Below are 22,658 nucleotides of genomic sequence, written 5' to 3' on the forward strand. Positions count from 1 at the left end.
TTTACCTCAAAATTCTGTGAAATAATTATGATTATTATCCCCACATTACAGATGAAGAAACCAAGGTACAAATATGTTAAGTCACTTGTCCAAGGTCACATAGCTAGCATAAGAGAACCAGTAGAGGAATCTAAATAATCTAGTTCCAGGACTTGATTATGCTTAACCACTTCACAATACCACTTCTCATATTTTGTTTAACATTACTTGCATGATTCTTATCACATTTTGATCACCTAGCTGTAACCAACAAATTCAATTTTTGTTGAAGTAGATTCTTGTCATTTCTCCTATGCTTTTTATTGTCAACTAGGCAAGTCAAGAACTCATCAGTCTTCTGCTTTAAGGAGATTAAATTTCCCATCTCTTTTCCAGTTCTAAGGTGTGCTCTAAACCCACCTCCATTTTACTACTTTGGGACCTTCTACTATGCTGCTGTTAATAATACTTCTTCATTAATGTTTCTTTCTTTTCTTTTTTTTTTTCTTTCTCCCCTTTACATAAACCTTCCCAGCCCACTAGATTTCCATGTAGTGTGCACCTACATGACACCTGGTCTCTTACAATGAGGTCAATTTCTTTTTTAAAAAAATGTATCTCAATAAGAAATTCTAGTCCCACAAATTTTATGATTTCCTTTAGAATATGTATCATTCTGCCCTACTTATGCATAAGAATATTGAAATTCTAAGAACATAAGCTTTTTTTTTTTTTTTTTTTTTTTTTATTTTTCTTTTTTGAGACGGAGTCTCGTGCTCTGTCCCCCAGGCTGGAGTGCAGCGGTGCGATCTCGGCTCACTGCAAACTCTGCCTCCTGGGTTCACGCCATTCTCCTGTCTCAGCCTCTTGAGTACCTGGGACTACAGGTGCCCACCACCACGCCCAGCTAATTTTTGTATTTTTAGTAGAGATGGGGTTTCATCGTGTTAACCAGGATGGTCTCGATCTCCTGACCTCGTGATCCGCCTGCCTCAGCCTCCCCAAATGCTGGGATTACAGGCGTGAGCCACCACACCGAGCCGAACATAAGTTTATTTATGGTTATCTTTCAAACTGTTGACTAAAGAGAGGTTTTGATAAGCTTCATATTATTTCTGTTTATTTCAGTAGCTAACTTATCAACTGATTAAAGATAAACTCCATTTTTAAATTAAAAACAAAGAAATTGAAGCAAATTTTGATTTTACCCAATCATCTGGACCTTAATATATGAGTATATGATTTCTATATTCATAAATTGATGGAAAATAGAAGGTAGTACAAGTAAGGAGACTGTAGTCTTAGTTCCAGTTCTATCACCAGCTTTCTGATTGAATTTTATAGATAATTTGAAAGTCTCTTCCCTAATTCATAATTTATTCACAATCTTGGTGATTATGTATAAAAGTGCTTTTAAAAAGTATTTGTGACACTATGATTAACGAGTTATTCATTAATCACTTAATACAATTTGCTTCACATGGTTGTGAACAGATACCGAAAAACTGCTAGACAAATAAATAAGCAAAATAAATAATAATGAATTGCATGTACTAAATATTAGATATATGGGAACAGTTCCTGTATAGGAATGATCATAACAGTAGTTGGTAGAATTATACCCATAAGCTTATATTGTTTACTTTCTGGACAAGAAATAAAAGATCTTAGTAAGAATGTAGCTCAGGAAAATAAATATTGTTAGGATCTCAGACAACACATGGTTATGATAAAGGTTATAAGTTTTATCTCCTTTGGAAGAAACAGGGCTGGCTTCAATACCCCCTAGTGACAATGGTGAATGGTCTCAACGGCAAAAAACAGCCTGGAGGAGAAAAGACAATCTGCTTTTATTTTATTAGCTATTTGGCTTCTATCTCCTACTTCTATTCCTTTTTTCATTCTTCTGTAAGATAATGTGTTTATCCTACTTTTGGTTTCTTCAAATTTTGAGATAATTTAATTCCCGTACAACACTAAACCACCATGGAAATTAGCCTGTTCATACAATGACTTTGAATACAAATTAAATGATAGAGAAATACATTTGAAAACTTTAGAGCACAACATTTTCATAAGTATTTGCATATAACCTGTCTCTACATCTCTCATTTATAAGGTTTCTACCATGATCCTTTGCATAAAAATCTGTATTCATTTAAATTTCTTTTTAATATTTTTCAAAAGAGCTACTTATTAAAAAGTTCTGATCTCTTGGCACAATCAGAACAGAAAAATATAAAGAAATAATAACACTGATGAATGAAAGGGAAAGGTTCCCCTCAGGAGACTGATTTACGTTAAATGTTACAGATTAATACATTTTTGTTTGATTTGCCTAATATTTACTGATTACAGGCACATGGTAAATTTCTTTTCTTTTTCTTTAAGAAGTGATAACTCAATCGAGGACAGAATTATAAAAGTTGTAGACTAAATGTAATCATAAATAAATGGCACATTAATGCTCACTTTTAGCTTGGGAGCAATGGGGAGATAATAATGCCCACCACTGGGGAGGCGCCCAAGATGGCCTAATAGGAACAGCTCCAGCCTCCAGCTCCCAGACAGAGTGACAGAAGATGGGCAATTTCGGCATTTTCAACTGAGGTACCGGGTTTGTCTCACTGGAGTGTGTCAGAGAGTCAGTGCTGGTCAGTGGGGGCAGCCCAACCAGCGAGAGCTGAAGCAGGGCGAGGCATTGCCTCACCTGGGAAGCACAAGGGGGAAGGGAATTCCTTTTCCTAGCCAAGGGAAGCTGAGACACACAACACCTGGAAAATCAGGTAACTCCCACCCTAATACTGCACTTTACCAAGGGTATTAGCAAATGGCACACCAGGAGATTATATCCAACACCTGGCCCAGGGGGTCCCATGCCCACATAGCCTCTGTCATTGCTAGCACAGCACTCTGAGATCTAACTGCAAGGCTGTAGCGAGGCTGGGGGAGGGGCGTCCACCATTGCTGAGGCTTACGTAGGTAAACAAAGCCCCCCAGAAGCTCGAATTGGGTGGAGCCCACTGCAGCTCAAGGAGGCCTGCCTGCCTCTGTAGACTCCACCTCAGGGGACAGGGCATAGCTAAACAAAATGCCATAGAAACCTCTGCAGATATAAATGTCCCTGTCTGACAGCTTTGAAGAGAGCAGTGGTTCTCCCAGTAAAGAGGTTGAGATCTGAGAAGGAACAGACTGCCTGCTCAAGTGGGTCCCTGACCTCCGAGTAGCCTAACTGGGAGACATCCCCCACTAGGTGCAGACTGACACCTCACATCTCACATGGCTGGGCATACCTCTGAGACGAAGCTTCCAGAGCAAGAATCAGACAGAAACACTCGCTGTTCAACAATATTCTATCTTTTGCAGCTTCCGCTGCTGATACCCAGGCAAACAGGGTCTGCAGTGCAACTCAAGCAAACTCCAACAGACCTGCAGCTGAGGGTCCTGACTGTTAGAAGGAAAACTTAACAAATAGAAAGGACACCTACACCGAAACCCCATCAGTACATCACCAACATCAAAGACCAAAGGCAGATAAAACCACAAAGATGGGAAAAAATAGTGCAGAAAAAATCAGAGCGCATCTCCCCCTCCAAAGGAACACACCTCATTGCCAGCAATGGAACAAAGCTGGACGGAGAATGACTTTGACGAGTTGAGAGAAGAAGGCTTCCATCGATCAAACTTCTCAGAGCTAAAGGAGGAACTACGTTCCCAGAGCAAAGAAACTAAAAACCTTGAAAAAAGAATGGAAGAATGGATAACTAGAACAATCAATGCAGAGAAGACCATAAACAAACTGATAGAGATGCAAATCATAACATGAGAACTACAGGACAAATGCACAAGCTTCAGTAACTGACTCGATCAACTGGAAGAAAGAGTATCAGTGATTGAAGATCAAATGAATGAAATGAAGTGAGAAGAGAAGTGTAGAGAAAAAAGAGAAAAATAAATGAACAAAGCCTCTAAGAAATATGGGATTACGTGAAAAGACCAAATCTACGTCTGATTGGGGTGCCTGAAAGTGATGGGGAAAATGGAACCAAGTTGGAAAACACTCTGCTGGATATCATCCAGGAGAACTTCCCCAACCTAGTAAGGCAGGCCAACAATCAAATTCAGGAAACACAGAGAATGCCACAAAGATACTCCTCGAGAAGAGCAACTCCAAGACACATAATTGTCAGATTCATCAAAGTTGAAATGAAGGAAAAAATATTAAGGGTAGCCAGAGAGAAAGGTCGGGTTACCCACAAAGGAAGCCGATCAGTCTAACAGTGGATCTCTCGGCAGAAACTCTACAAGCCAGAAGAGAGTGGGGGCCAATATGCAACATTCTTAAAGAAAAGAATTTTCATCCCAGAATTTCATATCCAGCCAAACTAAGTTTCATAAGTGAAGGAGAAATAAAATCCTTTAGAGACAAGCAAATGCTTAGAGATTTGGTCACTACCAGGCCTACCCTACAAGAGATCCTGAAGGGAGCACTAAACATGGAAAGGAACAACTGGTACCAGTCATTGCAAAAACATGCCAAAATGTAAAGACCATCAATGCTAGGAAGAAACTGGATCAACTAACGAGCAAAATAACCAGCTAATATCATAACAACAGGATCAAGTTCACACATAACAATATTAACCTTAAATGTAAATGGACTAAATGCTCCAATTAAAAGACACAGACTGGTAAATTGGATAAAGACTCAAGACCCATCAGGCTGCTGTATTCAGGAGACCATCTTACATGCAGAGACACACATTGGCTCAAAATACAGGGACGGAGGAAGATCTACTAAGCAAATGGAAAACACAAAAAAACAGAGGTTGCAATCCTACTCTCTGATAAAACAGACTTTAAACCATCAAAGATCAAAAGAGACAAGAAGGCCATTACATAATGGTAAAGGGATTAATTCATCAGGAAGAGCTAACTATCTTAAATATATATGCACCCAATACAGGAGCACCCAGATTCATAAAGCAAGTCCTTAGAGACTTACAAAGAGACTTAGGCTCCCATACAATAATAATGGGAGACATTAACACCCCACTGTCAACATTATACAGATCAGTGAGACACAAAGTTAACAAGGATATCCAGGAATTGAACTCAACTCTGCACAAAGTGGACCTAATAGACATCTACAGAACCCTCCACCCCAAATCAACAGAATATACATTCTTCTCAGCACCACATCACACTCATTCCAAAACTGACCACATAGTTGGAAGTAAAGCACTCCTCAGCAAATGTAAAAGAACAGAAATTATAACAAACTGTCTCTCAGACCACAGTGCAATCAAACTAGAAATCAGGACTAAGAAACTCAATCAAAACCACTCAACTACATGCAAACTGAACAACCTGCTCTTGAATGACTAATGGGTACATAACAAAATGAAAGCAGAAATAAAGATGCTCTTTGAAATCAATGAGAACAAAGATACAACGTACCAGAATCTCTGGGACACATTTAAAGCAGTGTGTAGAGGCAAATTTATAGCACTAAATGCACACAAGAGAAAGCTGGAAAGATCTAAAATTGACACCCTAACATCACAATTAAAAAAAACTAGAGAAGCAAGAACAAAAACATTCAAAAGCTAGCAGAAGGCAAGAAATAATTAAGATCAGAGCAGAACTGAAGGAGACAGAGACACACAAAACTCTCCAAAAAATTAATGAATCCAGGAGCTCGTTTTTTGAAAAGATCAACAAAATTGATAGACAGCTGGCAAGACTAATAAAGAAGAAAAGAGAGAAGAATCAAATAGTCGCAATTACAAATGATAAAGGGGTTATCACCATCGACCCCACAGAAATACAAACTACCATCAGAGAATACTATAAACACCTCTACAGAAATCAACTAGAAAACCTAGAAGAAATGGATAATTTCCTGGACACTTACACTCTCCCAAGACTAAACCAGGAAGGAGTAGAATCCCTGAATAGACCAAGAGCAGGCTCTGAAATTGAAGCAATAATTAATAGCCTACCAATTAAAAAAATTCCAGGACCAGATGGATTCACAGCCGAATTCTACCAGAGGTACAAGGAGGAGCTGGTACCATTCCTTCTGAAACTACTCCAATGAACAGAAAAAGAGGGAATCCTCCCTAACTCATTTTATGAGGCCAACATCATCTGATACCAAAGCCTGGCAGAGACACAACAAAAAAAGAGAATTTTAAACCAATATCGCTGATGAACATTGATGTAAATATTCTCAATAAAATACTGGCAAATCGAATCCAGCAGCACATCAAAAAGCTTATCCACCCTGACCAAGTGGGCTTCATCCCTGGGATGCAAGACTGGTGCAACATATGCAAATCAATAAATATAATCCAGCATGTAAACAGAACCAAAGACAAAAACCACATGATTATCTCAATAGATGAAGAAAAGGCCTTTGACAAAATTCAACAGACCTTCATGCTAAAAACTCTCAATCAATTTGGTATTGATGGAACGTATCTCAAAATAAAAGAGCTATTATGACAAACCCACAGCCAATATCATACGGAATGGGCAAAAACTGGAAGAATTCCCTTTGAAAACTGGCACAAGACAGGGATGCCCTCTCTCACCACTCCTATTCAATATAGTGTTGGACGTTCTGGCTAGGGCAATCAGGCAAGAGAAAGAAATCAAGGGTATCCAGTTAGGAAAAGAAGAAGTCAAATTGTCCCTGTTTGCAGATGACATGATTGTATATTTAGAAAACCCCATCGTCTCAGCCCAAAATCTCCTTAAACTGATAAGCAACTTCAGCAAAGTCTCAGTATACAAAATCAGTGTGCAAAAATCACAAGCATTCTTATACACCAGTAATAGACAAACAGAGAGCCAAATCATGAATGAACTCCCATTCACAATAGCTTCAAAGAGAATAAAATACCTAGGAATCCAACTTACAAAGGATGTAAAGAACTTCTTCAAGGAGAACTACAAACCACTGCTCAGTGAAATAAAAGAGGATGCAAACAAATGGAAGAACCTACTCTGCTCATGGATAGGAAGAATCAATATTGTGAAAATGGCCATACTGCCCAAGGTAATTTATAGATTCAATGCCATCCCCATTAAGCTAGCAATGCCTTTCCTCATAGAATTGGAAAAAACTGTTTTAAAGTTCATATGGAATCAAAAAAGACTCAGCATTGCCAACACAATGCTAAGCCAAACGAATAAAGCTGGAGGCATCATGCTACCTGACTTCAAACTATACTACAAGGCTACAGTAACCAAAACAGCATGGTACTGGTACTAAAACAGAGATATAGACCAATGGAACAGAAAAGAGCCCTCAGAAATAATACCACACTTCTACAGACATCTGATCTTTGACAAACCTGACAAAAACAAGAAATGGGGAAAGGATTCCCTATTTAACATATGGTGCTGGGAAAATTGGCTAGCCATAAGTAGAAAGCTGAAACTGGATCCTTTCCTTACTCCTTATACGAAAATTAATTCAAGATGGATTAGAGACTTAAATGTTAGACCTAAACCATTAGAACCCTAGAAGAAAACCTAGGGAATACCATTCAGGACATAGGCATGAGCAAGGACTTCATGTCTAAAACACCAAAAGCAATGGCAACAGAATCCAAAATTGACAAATGGGATCTAATTAAACTAAAGAGCTTCTGCACAGCAAAAGAAACTACCATCAGAGTGAACAGGCAACCTACAGAGTGGGAGAAAATTTTTGCAATCTACTCATCTGACAAAGGGCTAATATCCAGAACCTACAAAGAACTCAACCAAATTTACAAGAAAAAAAGAAACAACCCCATCAAAAAGTGGGTAAAGGATATGAACAGACACTTCTCAAAAGAAGACATTCACACAGCCAACAGACACATGAAAAAATGCTCATCATCACTCACCATCAGAGAAATGCAAATCAAAACCACAATGAGATACCATCTCACACCAGTTAGAATGGCAATCATTAAAAAGTCAGGAAACAACAGGTGCTGGAGAGGATGTGGAGAAATAGGAACACTTTTCCACTGTTAGTGGGACTGTAAACTAGTTCAGCCATTGTGGAAAACAGAGTGGCGATTCCTTAAGGATCCAATACTAGAAATACCATTTGACCCAGCCATCCCATTACTGGGTATATATCCAAAGAATTATAAATCTTGCTGCTATAAAGACACATGCACACGTATATTTCTTGCGGCACTATTCACAATAGCAAAGACTTGGAATCAACCCAAATGTCCATCTGTGACAGACTGGATTAAGAAAGTGTGGCACATATACAACATGGAATACTATGCAGTCATAAAAAAGGATGAATTCATGTCCTTTGTAGGGACATGGATGCAGCTGGAAACCATCATTCTCAGCAAACTATCACAAGGACAGTAAACCAAACACCACATGTTCTCACTCATAGGTGAGAATTGAACAATGAGATCACTTGGACACAGGAAGGGGAACATCACACACTGGGGAGTATTGTGGGGAACAGGGAGAGGGAAGGGATAGCATTAGGAGATACTCCTAATGTAAATGACGAGTTAATGGGTGCAGCACACCAACATGGCGCATGTATACATATGTAACAAACCTGCACGCTGTGCACATGTACCCTAGAACTTGAACTATAATTAAAAAAAATAATAATAATGCCCACCATTGAAATGATACTTTTTTCTATTATATTATGATTTCATTGAACTCAGTAAAAACCTTTTTTTTTTTTTTTTTCTTTTTTGAGACGGAGTCTTGCTCTGTCGCCCAGGCTGGAGTGCAGTGGCCGGATCTCAGCTCACTGCAAGCTCCGCCTCCCGGGTTCACGCCATTCTCCTGCCTCAGCCTCCTGAGTAGCTGGGACTACAGGCGCCCGCCACCACGCCTGGCTAGTTTTTTGTATTTTTTAGTAGAGACGGGGTTTCACCGTGTTAGCCAGGATGGTCTCAATCTCCTGACCTCATGATTCGCCCGTCTCGGCCTCCCAAAGTGCTGGGATTACAGGCTTGAGCCACCGCGCCCGGCCAAAAATCTTTTTTTTTTTTTTTTTTTAAAGTGAATAAATAGCTGATCTTAAGAAAAACAAAACATCAATTAAAAAAATCTGAAAAGGCACCCAAAGGACAAAAATACAGTTTCTGGAAATAAAGAAGGTCAAATTCAATTATATCCACATTTTGTATATCGTTAAAATCCAATATATTTCCACTTGAAGCCCTTCCCTATGTTGTAGGAATCAGGATTTTAGATTATCACATTGATCACAGTAGCAAAGTGTAGCACACAGTGTTCTCTAAATACACACCATTTGCTTTGATGGATATTAAAAGTAGATATTATAAATAATATATATAGTATCTTTAGAATATAATTAGAGACCAATTTAAATGACTTTATGATATGCTCAAGAAAACTCTATTGGAGTATAGAGAATATATTGTGATTCACTGCTCTATGTTTTTTGTAAATTACAAAGATATTACGGTAAATTCCAAACTTTCCCTACACAATTTTTATCATTACCAAGCTTATGCATGAGAATAAATGGTAACAGTCCACAGCTAGGTGTGCCTATTTCTCTATGCATGAAGTATGAGATATTGGATGTAGAATAGAGCCAGGTATTGATTAACTTTTATTTGGATTGCAGCTGTGTTTCTGAGGCACATAGCTAGGAAATACTAGAAGAGTATTTAGTTTTGCTTTTTTGTTTTGTTTTGTTTTGTTTAGCTTTTATTTTAGGTTCCAGAGTACATATGCAGGTTTTCTATACAGGAAAATTTTATGTCACAGGAGTTTGATACAGAGATTTTTTTTTTTTTTTTTTTTTTTTTTTTTTTTTTGTCACACAGGTAATAAGCATAGTACCCAGAATAAATTACATCTCTAAAAATAACAAACACTTCTCAAAAATGATGGGGTATATAAGATAACAAGCAGAGTACCCAATAGATAGTTTTTCTATCCTCTCCCTCCTCTCACCCTCCACCCTCAAGTAGGCCTCACTGTCTGTTGTTCCCTAAAAGAGTATTTAAATGTTAATCATAATGGCCCTATGTCTAGACCCTCAAAGTTTAAAGAAAATGGACCAATTAGTCTATTATATATTTTAAGATCTCATTTAATAAGTTGTTTACAGTGGTTGATACATTATAAGCATATATATATATATATATATATATATATATATATATATATATATATAATAGTTGAAATAAGTTAAAGGTTTTTAAGCCAAATTCATCATAGACGTTACTCATTATTCCAGAATAAATTACATCTCTAAAAACAACAAACACTTCTAAAAAATGATGGGGTATAAAATGGGGTTACGGACATGTTCATGTTGGGTTTCAAAATGTGTCCCTCCTATTCTTTCTTATATCCCACATTTATCACATGGCTTTCTTCATGTCATTTCTGATTCTGTCATATATCTCTAGAGTAGCATAATTAGACTGGGGTATAAAGCAGAAGGGATAAAAATGAGATAGAACAGAAAAAGAGCAAAGTGTGGAGAGCCTTCTATTATGGGAAGCAACTATATAATCCTGTCTTGAAAATTATCTGAAAATAAGCAACTCAGCTTTCATAATTCAAGTCTATGTAAGTCTCTTCTTTTTTAAACAGAGAATGATAACCTTGAACTCTCTGGAAAGAGAGAACGTTCATATGAATTGCCTGACATCCATATATCTGTGTGTTGAATAACAGAGTAGAAACCATTAGTCTGCTATTCCACTGATTTCCAGATTGAAGGCATTGTTACTATCTTATTTCAATCTGCATCAATTTAAAACAATATTTTTATGTGAAATGTAAATATATGAGGAGTTCAGAAAAAGTAAGATATTTTAAATGCTTTTCTTTGCCAGATTTTTTTTTTTTTGAATTTATGACAGTAGTAAAAGGAAAAACCCCAAAACCCAACACACACATACAAAACACAATGACTTTTCACATATTTTTCATATATATTCTGAGCTCATCCAGCATTGCAGCCAATTCATAATTGGTTTCTATTTAAATTGGCAATGGTTTATAAAAGATGAAGTTATCTGGGGCTCATGAAGTAGAATGGTATGGTGGGTTCATCCTTAATCCAAGGGGAATTACAGATTTTATAACCAGCTACCATACTGTCTCTGGCTTTATGCAAATGGAATAGCAATTCTCTATTTCAGACTCTTTAAAAAGGTAGTGAATGTATTTTTATTTATTTCCTTCAAAATAGGTGAGATAATGTGTTATACATACATGAATACTATATTTGTGAAAGTCTCAACAACATTTAGAATAGCATGGACATAACGGAGAACTAAGTCTAGCAAATTAATCATTTTGGAGGAAATATTAGACAGCAAAATATGTTTTTTTCTTCAACTTCATCAGGTGCCACTTGTTAGATAAAGTAATTTCATGAATAGTGCTTCTTCTGCTATTTGTTGCTTAATATTTAAAAGCCAGTCTATGTAAGGGGGAACAAAAAACGTGTTTGGAACTTAAGTCTTGGTCTTCCACTGCTAAAGCAACTCAAGGTCACCATAGCCAATATATAATCTCATCAATATCCCGTATCCCTCTCTATGATGAAATTATAGCTCAATATAAAATTTTCTGAAATACGTATTTATTTGAAAACAAAATATCAGATTAGAGTTGATTTCCTTATGTCTTTCCTGTAAGATAATTCACATCTGAGAAGGAAGAACACAGCATGTGAACTCTTTCCCTTTTGTGATGAGATCATGTTTCTATCCAATAGAGAGCAGTTGCCAGGCAGACTTTGCTAATAAGCAGAGACAGGCCCGCAAAGGAGAACTGCAACACTCAGCAGGCTGCTGACCTACTTTATTATTATAACTCATAGGAACTACGAAGGCATTTTCTTTTTCCAATAGAGCTACAGTGACTTGTCAGCAAATTAGTCACCCTTTGTTAGGTTTAAAGAAAACAAAACAAAACAAACAAACAAACAAATAACCTTCTGTTATGGCAGTACATTCTATTTTTTAAAAAGCATTAATACTATCAGAATAATACAATTTCTAAGCCATAGAAATTCAAATCCAAAATAGATTACTGAACCTCAAGAAAGGGGAGATATATTTTTAATTAAGAGATTTTTTAGCCCATTTCTTCGTTATATTACTTTGGCTATATTATGTCAATTAGTTATTATCTAAGTAGTTAAATGGGCTCTGTAAACAAAAAGTGAATCTATTTTAATTTTGCCCTTAAATATTCGATAGAATAGCAATAGATAAAATAATTATCTAGGTTTAGATATTCTTTTTTTTTTTTTTTTTCTTTTTTGAGACGGAGTCTTGCTTAGTCGCCCAGGCTGGAGAGCGGTGGGGCACTCTCGGCTCACTGCAAGCTCCGCCTCCCGGGTTCACGCCATTCTCCTGCCTCAGCCTCCCGAGTAGCTGGGACTACAGGCGCCCGCCACCTCGCCCATCTAGTTTTTATGTATTTTTAGTAGAGATGGGGTTTCTTTTTTTTTTTTTTCATTATTATACTTTAAGTTCTAGGGTACATGTGCATAACATAGCAGGTTTCTTACATATGTATACTTGTGAGATGTTGGTGTGTTGCACCCATCAACTCGTCAGCACCCATCAATTCATCATTTATATCAGGTATAACTCCCAATGCAATCCCTCCCCCCTCCCCCCTCCCCATGATAGGCCCCTGTGTGTGATGTTCCCCTTCCCGAGTCCAAGTGATCTCATTGTTCAGTTCCCACCTATGAGTGAGAACATGCGGTGTTTGGTTTTCTCTTCTTGTGATAGTTTGCTAAGAATGATGGTTTCCAGATGCATCCATGTCCCTACAAAGGACACAAACTCATCCTTTCTTATGGCTGCATAGTATCCCATGGTATATATGTGCCACATTTTCTTAATCCAGTCTGTCACTGATGGACATTTGGGTTGATTCCAAGTCTTTGCTATTATGAATAGTGCCGCAATAAACATACATGTGCATGTGTCTTTATAGCAGCATGATTTATAATCCTTTGGGTATATACCCAGTAGTGGGATGGCTGGGTCATATGGTACATCTAGTTCTAGATCCTTGAGGAATTGCCATACTGTTTTCCATAATGGTTGAACTAGTTTACAATCCCACCAACATGTCTAAAACACCAAAAGCAACGGCAGCAAAAGCCAAAATTGACAAATGGGATCTCATTAAACTAAAGAGCTTCTGCACAGCAAAAGAAACTACCATCAGAGTAAACAGGCAACCTACAGAATGGGAGAAAATTTTTGCAATCTACTCATCTGACAAAGGGCTAATATCCAGAATCTACAAAGAACTCAAACAAATATACAAGAAAAAAAGAAACAACCCCATCAAAAAGTGGGCAAAGGATATGTACAGACATTTCTCAAAAGAAGACATTCATACAGCCAACAGACACATGAAAAAATGCTCATCATCACTCGCCATCAGAGAAATACAAATCAAAACCACAATGAGATACCACCCCACAACAGTTAGAATGGCAATCATTAAAAAGTCAGGAAACAACAGGTGTTGGAGAGGATGTGGAGAAATAGAGATGGGGTTTCACCGTGTTAGCCAGGGTGGTCTCGATCTCCTGACCTCGTGATCCGCCGGTCTCGGCCTCCCAATAGGTTTATATATTCTTATTGTATATGAGAGCTTACATATGAATAATTCTTAAGGCTTTTTTTCCCCCAAATCATTTACTTAAAATATCAATAAGTAGCTCTGTCTACTTTGCCCGGTCAGCACACATTTATTGGGATGATTATAGTTTTTGAGCTAGAAGTGCCTGAAGTATCTTGATTCCCCACTCTATTGAAGGTTCCTGATCTAAAGCCAGCTAATACTACTTGAAAAGAATGTCTCTCTATTTTGTGTGTCACTGGTCCTCGGTTTTTCATAGATTTTATTTCAATCCACATAGGGCTACTACTAGAACACCAATGGGTGAGTTAGAAAAAAGGCTGTACTCTCTGGGTATCCAAATTAGGGAGAGAAAATAGGCTTGCATGGTTCCTTTTCAAGGGAACACACTTTGGAAAGCAGAAAAAGAGGAGTAATTCGCCAGCACTTGACCCATGCTCTTTGGGCAGTGTAAACATTTCAGAGCTCTCAATTCAAATTCCTATTAATAGATATGTCATATAATTTACCATTTCACTGGATTACAAATGTATTCATTGTTGAGCTTACATTTTGTTAAGTTTTATATAGTTTTCAGTATCCAGAAAAAATAGTTTGAATAAAAGCATGTTAGAATGTAAGCCTAATGAGGGCAGGGACTTTGTCTTATCCTCTACCATGTGTTCAGTGCCTAAAATAATGTCTGGAACAAAGAAATACTTCATAGATCATTTAAATGAAAAAAATAAATAATATATACAATTCATAGTTAAGAAGCTAAGTACAAGAAAGTCAAGTGACTTGTATAAAATCAGATGATTTAGTGGTTGAGGCAATTCTGATATGTATGTCTTTAAATTTAATTCTGCCAATTTCACCCCCTATGTTTCTGTACAAATGAGTTAGGATAGGCTATGTTACGTGTGAGCTTAAAATTAAGACATGTTTCTGGAACTCAAAAAAGAAAAAAAAAAGAGTTGTGGGCAGTATAGCAGCTTGTCAATGCTTATTCCGGTAAGTGAAATACACTGCTATTTATAGGTCTTTAACTATTAATTAATAGCACAGACAGGTGTCCATCTAACTGAAAGGCAGCTAGAAAATATGGAAAGCACGTGGCTATTTGGTTGTTAGTAAGTGTCCCTGTCACATTGTTTCAAATATAAGTAAAATAGAGTAACCTAGATTTTCCAATGGAATCCCTTATTCTCTCCATATAAGATTTTACTAATTAGAACATTACAAATATTTTTTACATCAATTTTTTCTCTGATATTGTTAGATTGGTTCATGCATCTTAACTTTTTGGAAATTAATATATCTATAGATATGAAGAGAATTCGAGGTTTATTAATTTCAACTTCAGTAATTTAGAGTATGTCCATAAGTTCTAAATTCAGCAATTTAGAGTATGGTCAAGTGATTGATTACTTATCCTTGAAAAAAATAACTTGAGATGTACAAATCATTAAAACAAAAACTGTCCAAGGAAGAACACTTAAATGGATAATTGACTACTCAGTTTGCACATATTTTTAAAATGCTGCTGATAATTACCATTTTGATTATAAACAATATTTTACTTAGCAACACATGCAAAGTTGGTATAGGAGCTGTCTAGGATGCAGATACACGAAAGACCAATTGCCTGCACTGTAGAATAGCTCTTATCAAAATTAAATAGTGCACAGATTCCTTCAAATCACAACAAATTAATCATTACAATGAAATATCCTTGAGTTGGGTTAAATTATTTTGATCATAATGTTACTCAAATAAATACAAGTATAAAATTAAAACAAACATAATTTTACAAATCAAATACTCACAAAATAAGGAATCAACAAATACATCTTAATGTAAATTTACTGTGATGAGTAATGCTGTTTTGCTAAAACCAGGTAGGTGCATACAATGTAAATGTAATGCTGTAATGACAGTTTTTGTAGATTGTGTGATTTTAATACAGTATTCTACAACTGAGTGCTATGGAATGACTAATTCAGTTATCCAAGTTTTTCTTCATTTTGACAATGGTGAAAATGTTGTACAGGATTTAATATGTTATTAATCTTTCAATTGGTATAAATGCATCATTGATTTGTTATGCTCATAAACCAGAATTATTTGACATAACATCTCATGACACAACATGCTCCAACTACAAAAGCATACCCAGATTCCATATGTATGACATTCAGATAATCCTAAATTCATAACATGCTATGTTAAAATCTTCAAAATTATTACTAACATGTAACCATACATTTATAAGATTGCTAGTAGGAAACATGGACTCCCTGACAGTAAACCTATAGACTTTAATTAAAGAAAGATTGCTCTAGGAATGTACTATTTAGCTAAAAATCCTTCTTTATCTGTTCTATAAAGTCATTCCCTAGGTTACATCAGATATTTGAGATTCAGTTCAAAATTAATATGCAAGTTAACATGCATCATTTATTCTTTTATATTCTTAAAATGAATATTTCATACTTGTAATTTTAACAAAAAAAATTCCTCCCAATCTCGTTTATAATGATTTAATGTAATTTTAGTGTTGTACACCTAAACACACAGTCACAAAATGACATGGGATTAAACTAATCTTATTAGAAAGCAATTATCTGCCATATCCAAGATTTTCATTCAGTTAGAATTCTATAATTCAGACTTATTTCTTGAATGAAACAAAAACAAATAATATAAATACAAAGCAAAGCTACTTCCTGTTCACGTTGTGTTTTGCTAGTCAGTATCTCCTTCCTGGTAAATTTAAGTAGCTTGCACTTTTAGTCCACTTTCCGTTGTTATAACAAAATACCACAGATGGCTAATTTATAATGAACAGAAATTTATTTAGCTCACAGTCCTGGAGGCTGGGATATCCAAGGTCTTTTAAAGTTTCATGTGGTGAGGGCCTTTGGGCTGTCCCTTACCATAGCATAAGGATAGAAGGGTGAAAGGGCCAGCAATCACATGTGAAAGTGAGCTGGAGATAGCCGAACTTATTTTTATAACTAACCCCCTTCTCCAATAACAATATTAATCTGTTCATGAGGTCAGTTTGCTCTTTATGTAATCACCTCTTACTAGACCTTGCATCCCAGCACTTCTGCAGTGGGGATTAGGTTTTCAACACATGAAGTTAGAAGGATACATTTAAACCATAGCACCCAGGGCGGTTAGTGATTGACTTTTTAAAAATAATATTTGAATAAAAACTTTAATGAGCAATAATATAGAAAGACTGCAAAGGAATTAACTGAGAGGAACTGAACCTACTTTTATGGAATTATAAGAATAGACATATTAAACAAATTATCAACACTACAGTTACAGATATAGTATAATTATAGCATTGACTTTGAGTTTCTCCTCATCTAGCTAGTGAGATACAGATAAAAGCATGGGTATAAGTGCAGATACAGGTAAGGTATCTGCAGGTAAGGTATAAATATCAGTATCTTCAAGGTCAAATGATATTATCAGGATTCTCTGTTGATTCAAAAATGGTCTTTTTTTATGGTTCTTTCCTTTGCATCACTATTATACAAAATATAAATTAGGCCAGGCATGATGGCTCATGCCTGTAATCCTAGCACATTAGGAGGCCAAGGGGGGAGGATCACTTGACCCCAGGAGTTTAAGACCAGTCTTGGCAACATAGCAAGACCCCACCTCAAAAAATAATAAAATGAGTTATGGCTTTTATATTTGAACATACATGATGGTTTCCTTCTCTCTACATTAGAGTTACACATGGAAATAATGTTAAATAAACATAAAAGAAAATAAAAACCAATTTCAAATCTGCAGCCAAAAAAAAAAAAAAGCCGAGAAGTGAATTGCAAATTCTGGAAAGATATTTTGTATAATGTCAGGATATAAAAAAAGGTGGAAGGTTGGGCTATGTTGGAATAAACATACTACACACACACATACCACACACATACCAACACACACATTTGAGCACATATAGACATGTTAAAGAAAAATCCAGAATTTTTTCAATAAATGCATTATCATCAGATATATTAAATAGTATATTGCCTTATAATTATACTACCATATGTACTTTATAGATATCCCAAAATAGTTATTCTACTATTTTTATGATGACAATTGGTATTTTTCTGAAAGACACATAGGACAAATGTAAAATAATAAATTTTTACCAAATTAAATATTGGTTGGTGTCAATGAATAATCTTTTGGCAGTAGCGCTAATGTTTTTATACTATCCTCTCAGTCAGTAGCCAGACTATAGAGCTATTGCCTTTTCTTCTACTGAAAAATATCATTATTACTATTTTTCCATATACTTTACTCCTTCAAAGATAAGTCACAGATCTATAATCAAGTAGACATCACAGGTTTGAAAAATGAGCTAACCAAACTACTGCTTACTTTGTTATTTAGTCATCAAAACTACCATATAGAATATTTCTCAAATAAACTTTCAATGATAAGTGACTAAATCACAACAAATTAATGTGTCAGGTACTATTCTAGGCACTTTCTATGGTCTGAATGTGACTCCCAAAATTCATGTGTTAGAAGCTTAATCCAAAATACAACAATGTTGGGAGGTGGGGCCTAATAAAGGTGTTTAGGTCATGATTGTTTTGCTCTCATAAATGGATTAAAGAAGGCTTTCAGAAGTATGTTCCTGTCTTTCCACCTTCTGGCATATGAGGGATAGATTTTTCTTCTCTGGAGGACATAGCAGCATGGTGTCATCCTAGATATAGAAATTGAACCTGCTGGCACCTTCATCTTGGACTCTCCAGGTTCCAGAGCAGTGAGAAATGCATTTCTGTTTTTATAAATTACCCAATCCGTAGTATTTTATTATAGCAGCACAAAATAAACCAAGACACTACTGGAAATAAAGGACAGACGAGAACAGACATTATATTCTCGTGCGGGGAACACAGAAAAATATAAATAACAAATAAGAGTGTCTGTCACTCTCTCTCTCTCTCTCTCTGTGTGTGTGTGTGTGTGTATCTGTGTGTGTGTGTTGCTAAACACCTTTATTATTAACTTATAAACCAGTGGAGTAATATATAAGATAAGGTGGTCAGGAAAGCTCTCTGTGATTTAGTGATATACAAGCAAAATTAATGAAGGTGAGATCTAAGTAAATATAATAAATATCAGGTCAAATATCAATGAAAGCATAGAAAAGGTAGAAAGAAACAGGAAGGAAGGAAAGAAGGAAGGAAGGAAAGAAGGAAGGAAGGAAAGAAGGAAGGAAGGAAGGAAGGAAGGAAGGAAGGAAGGAAGGAGGAAAATAGGGAAGAAGACAGAAAAGGAAGGAAAGAAGACAATGCACCATAACTTTCAATGTAAACAGCTTTTTTTTTTTTTTTTTTTTTTTAAATAGAAAGCCTGTGCTACAATCATTAGGAGAAAAAATTGTAATCTTCAGTGTCCATGTCATTTCTACAAAAATAAGCTGAGAAATCAATAGTAGAACAGTTTGAGAAAAGAGAGTATTTGAGTTATACCTAAGGGAAAAGTGTAAAAATCTCATAAAATTAAAGTACCATAACATGTCACATATCAAAGAGGGATATTCACAGTTAAACAATGTTTTATTAAGTAAAAATGTAATTAAAATGTAATGCAGGAAGAAAATATGGGAACTTACACAAAAAGAACAAATATTTGTGAACACATATGTGTGCGTATATAAATATATAGAGAGATTTATAGATATATCTACTAAAATATTCACAGTTCTTTTAATTCTTTTGTGAGTGTTGAGTGTTGTGCTACATAGATCAAAACATATCTTCATAAAATTACATGGGAATATACCTAGCTATTTAAATCAAATATATATTTTGTAGATTTTTAAATATTTATATATCTTTCAGAGGTAAGTTTAAAGCCTATCTTTTCCACGAAGTTTTCCTTATTTTCCCTAGCAAAAAGTAAGTATCTGAAACTTCACTTCACTTCATATATATTTAATCTATATGTATGCTGATGTACCTACCTTTGCATGTTTTACAATCCCTAAAAGTGTATGTCTTGAACATAATGAATGCTTTAAAATGTTGATGAAATAAGGAGTTATTCTAAGCCACAGGCATTTTTGAAAGAATGCTGTGCCATGGTCATATTTTGTGATTGTACCTTTGAAATAAGATATGCCTCAGTATACACAGAATAAAATATATAAAAGTAGATGTTGTAACATATACATACTCAGGAACATAGTCAATAAGTAAAATTTAGTTGTAACCACCCCCCACAAACATAACATCTGATTTTATATTCATAGAAGCAAAATCAAGTTGTCTGTAAATATTTATAGAGGAGAAATCAGATCATTGTAACATAATTACTTAAAAGGTTTTGGCACAACGTTGAAAAATCAGAGTGTAAAACAATACAAATTACTTACAACCATTTCATTTAAAGACACCCAGCAATCTGGTGGGAAGTCCTGCAGTAGTGGTACTAAGAACTGAAGACAACCATCCCAGTGGCATAGGAGCAGCATCATGCCGATGAGATTAAAAATTCTCACCACTGCACTGGCAAGATCATACGTCATGTGGAATATCTGTTGACCAAAACATAAAATCAATTCTTATAATCATTTTTTTAGAAAAATCAAGCATACTACTGATAGTAAGAACTGATGTTGTGTAGTATAAGTATTGATTTAGTAAAAATATGGGAATAACTTGCAGAAATAGAAACAGATTACATTTCTTTATTTTTTACAATGAGGTTGACACTCTATGAATATTAAAGCCAAGTATGTTTCATGAACAACGGAGATAGCATGAATATATAAATGTATGTATTAAAGAACATCGATGTTGCCAGAAGTTTTTCTTTATTGTTCTTTTGCATATTTTAGCAAAGCTACTTTAAAACAAGGTAGCAAAATTTACAAATGATGGGTAACTTCTACTCTGCTTCTCATCCCTTGTTATATTAATAGATTTGTTGAAAGACAAAGAAAATACTCAAGGGCTGAAAATCATATGCCAAAGGAGTTCAGCTGCAAAATATGAAGTAATACTTATAATAAATTATGGTTGAAGTATAGCTATGTGAGTGGAGATATTTCTTTAATTGTGGATACTGAACATAAATAGAAGCCTTTACGATAAAAGCTACCTGGATTTGCTTTAAAAATAATCATGTAACACTTTTAAAAATCGTAACTGTTTCCATAAACTTTTTGTATTTTTATGGTACACGCTTTACTTTTCAGTCACACTGATTGTTTGTATTTTCATGAAATTCAATATGGTAGGTTAGATTATTTCAGAAAACACAAACATCGTGACAAATCAACATAATCCGTCAAAATTTTATAAATGAAAACAAATATGCATCTTTACATCTGTAACTATTCATTTTTTCTAGAATTTACAAGAAATAGATTCAGAATGTGAGTCCTTTCTTTAGCAGTTTATTGTACTCTCTAACTGACTGCTAAAATAGTTTCTACTTATATTTTACCTAGTCTAGAATAGCAAAACCCACTTGGGAGCAGACCTCCATTGCAGAATTAAGTTTTGTTATAATTGTTAAAGAATTACTGCATTAATAAATACAATTAAATATAAGTACATATAAATACAGTAACTTCAGATATTTAGAATCACTTTTTGTATGAATCACCAAAAGAATGGTGTGTTTTTGAAGTAACAAGGTAAACTTGTATTGAAAAATTATCCAAAAAATGTAAAGAAAACAAAAAACTACTTTTGGTCTTAGAAATGATATCTTTGTAAGAAAACATCTATAATTCTTAAAATACGCATACTGAACTACACAGAGTTAAAATGACAGGGCATTTGTGATTTTGCTTTTATAAAATAACCAAATCTGTCTTTAATTAAATGTTTTTCAGTTTGATATTTTTCTACGAGCATTAATTCTTTCTTTGAACAATCTTTTTGAGGTAGTAATTATAGTGAGCAAAAAGATTGTTTTTCCTGGAAATATACACACTGCTCTGAATACTTTTTAAAAGAAAGTTGGCGGTTCTACATTTTAACAGCAACAGATCACATATTTTGATATTCAGACAGCTATACACACAACTTCTTTTATAGCATTAAGAATTTTATTTTTCTGTAAGCTACTTTTTATTTTGGTTTTAAATTTGGAAAACCCACAGAAACATCTTTTTAATATTATTCCCTCTGATATTTCTTGGTCACTGAATACATAAATAGAAACTCTACTAACAATTTTATCAATCATTTCTTATTAAAATTATATACTAAAATATAATAAAAAAAACTTAACTGATAAAGTTGGAAAAAGTCATCATGGACTTAGATTTTTTTGTTGTTGTTTATAACAGAATTTATATTTATATCTTAATATTTCCTGAGAAAATGATTCAAGATGTCTTATGGGTAGAGACTGTGTTTTGCTGGGAAATAGTGTTAAATTGCAGAATATGAAGTTCCGGGAAAACCAGGAAACATATCACCTTTCAGCCCAATTATTTGAAGCAACTAATATCTATCTGAAAATATGACAAAATCTACAAATTATAAGTATACAGGCAGCGGCCATGATTCAATTATCAGGCTTTAGAGTGGAGTATGGAATGGTCTAGAGAACTAGCATCCATTCTTAGTAGAACTGACTGGGGTTTTTGTTTGATTTCACATTTTCGACCTCCTTTTGGGAAATTAGATTCTTTTCATGGGCTCTTAAGAGATAATTAAGATAAAATAATATGCTAAGTTATCAAATTCCTTTAAGAAAACCCTAATATCTCTAAAATGTTCTCCAGAGAAACAGGACCACTATTTTCATTGATGAAGTTAATGGGGTTATCACATCAGTGATAACACATTAGAAACATTTTTTGTTTTGCTACTATATATTTCCATGAACTATTATAAGATAATGCCTAGATTCAAGCCTATCTGCTACCAAATGGTCATTCCCAATTCCATAATGTTAGCTAGTACTAGCTTCATACAGTAACTCTGTAATTTTTGGAGTACTCAATAAGAGCTCACATAATTAATTTTATA

At 35.0% G+C, this 22,658-nt stretch overlaps 1 protein-coding gene across 1 annotated transcript in view; it reads right to left on the bottom strand.

Moving 5' to 3' along the window:
• HCN1 (hyperpolarization activated cyclic nucleotide gated potassium channel 1) overlaps positions 1-22,658 on the bottom strand; it is a 417,480-nt gene that overhangs the window by 187,045 nt on the left and 207,777 nt on the right. Inside the window, exon 3 of the mRNA XM_023216595.2 lies at positions 20,042-20,203. Within this exon, the coding sequence (XP_023072363.1) occupies positions 20,042-20,203 (162 nt within the window). The remainder of the gene's footprint in view (positions 1-20,041; positions 20,204-22,658) is intronic.

The sequence above is a fragment of the Piliocolobus tephrosceles genome, chromosome 4, assembly GCF_002776525.5.
Source record: "Piliocolobus tephrosceles isolate RC106 chromosome 4, ASM277652v3, whole genome shotgun sequence".
Lineage (NCBI taxonomy): Eukaryota > Metazoa > Chordata > Mammalia > Primates > Cercopithecidae > Piliocolobus > Piliocolobus tephrosceles.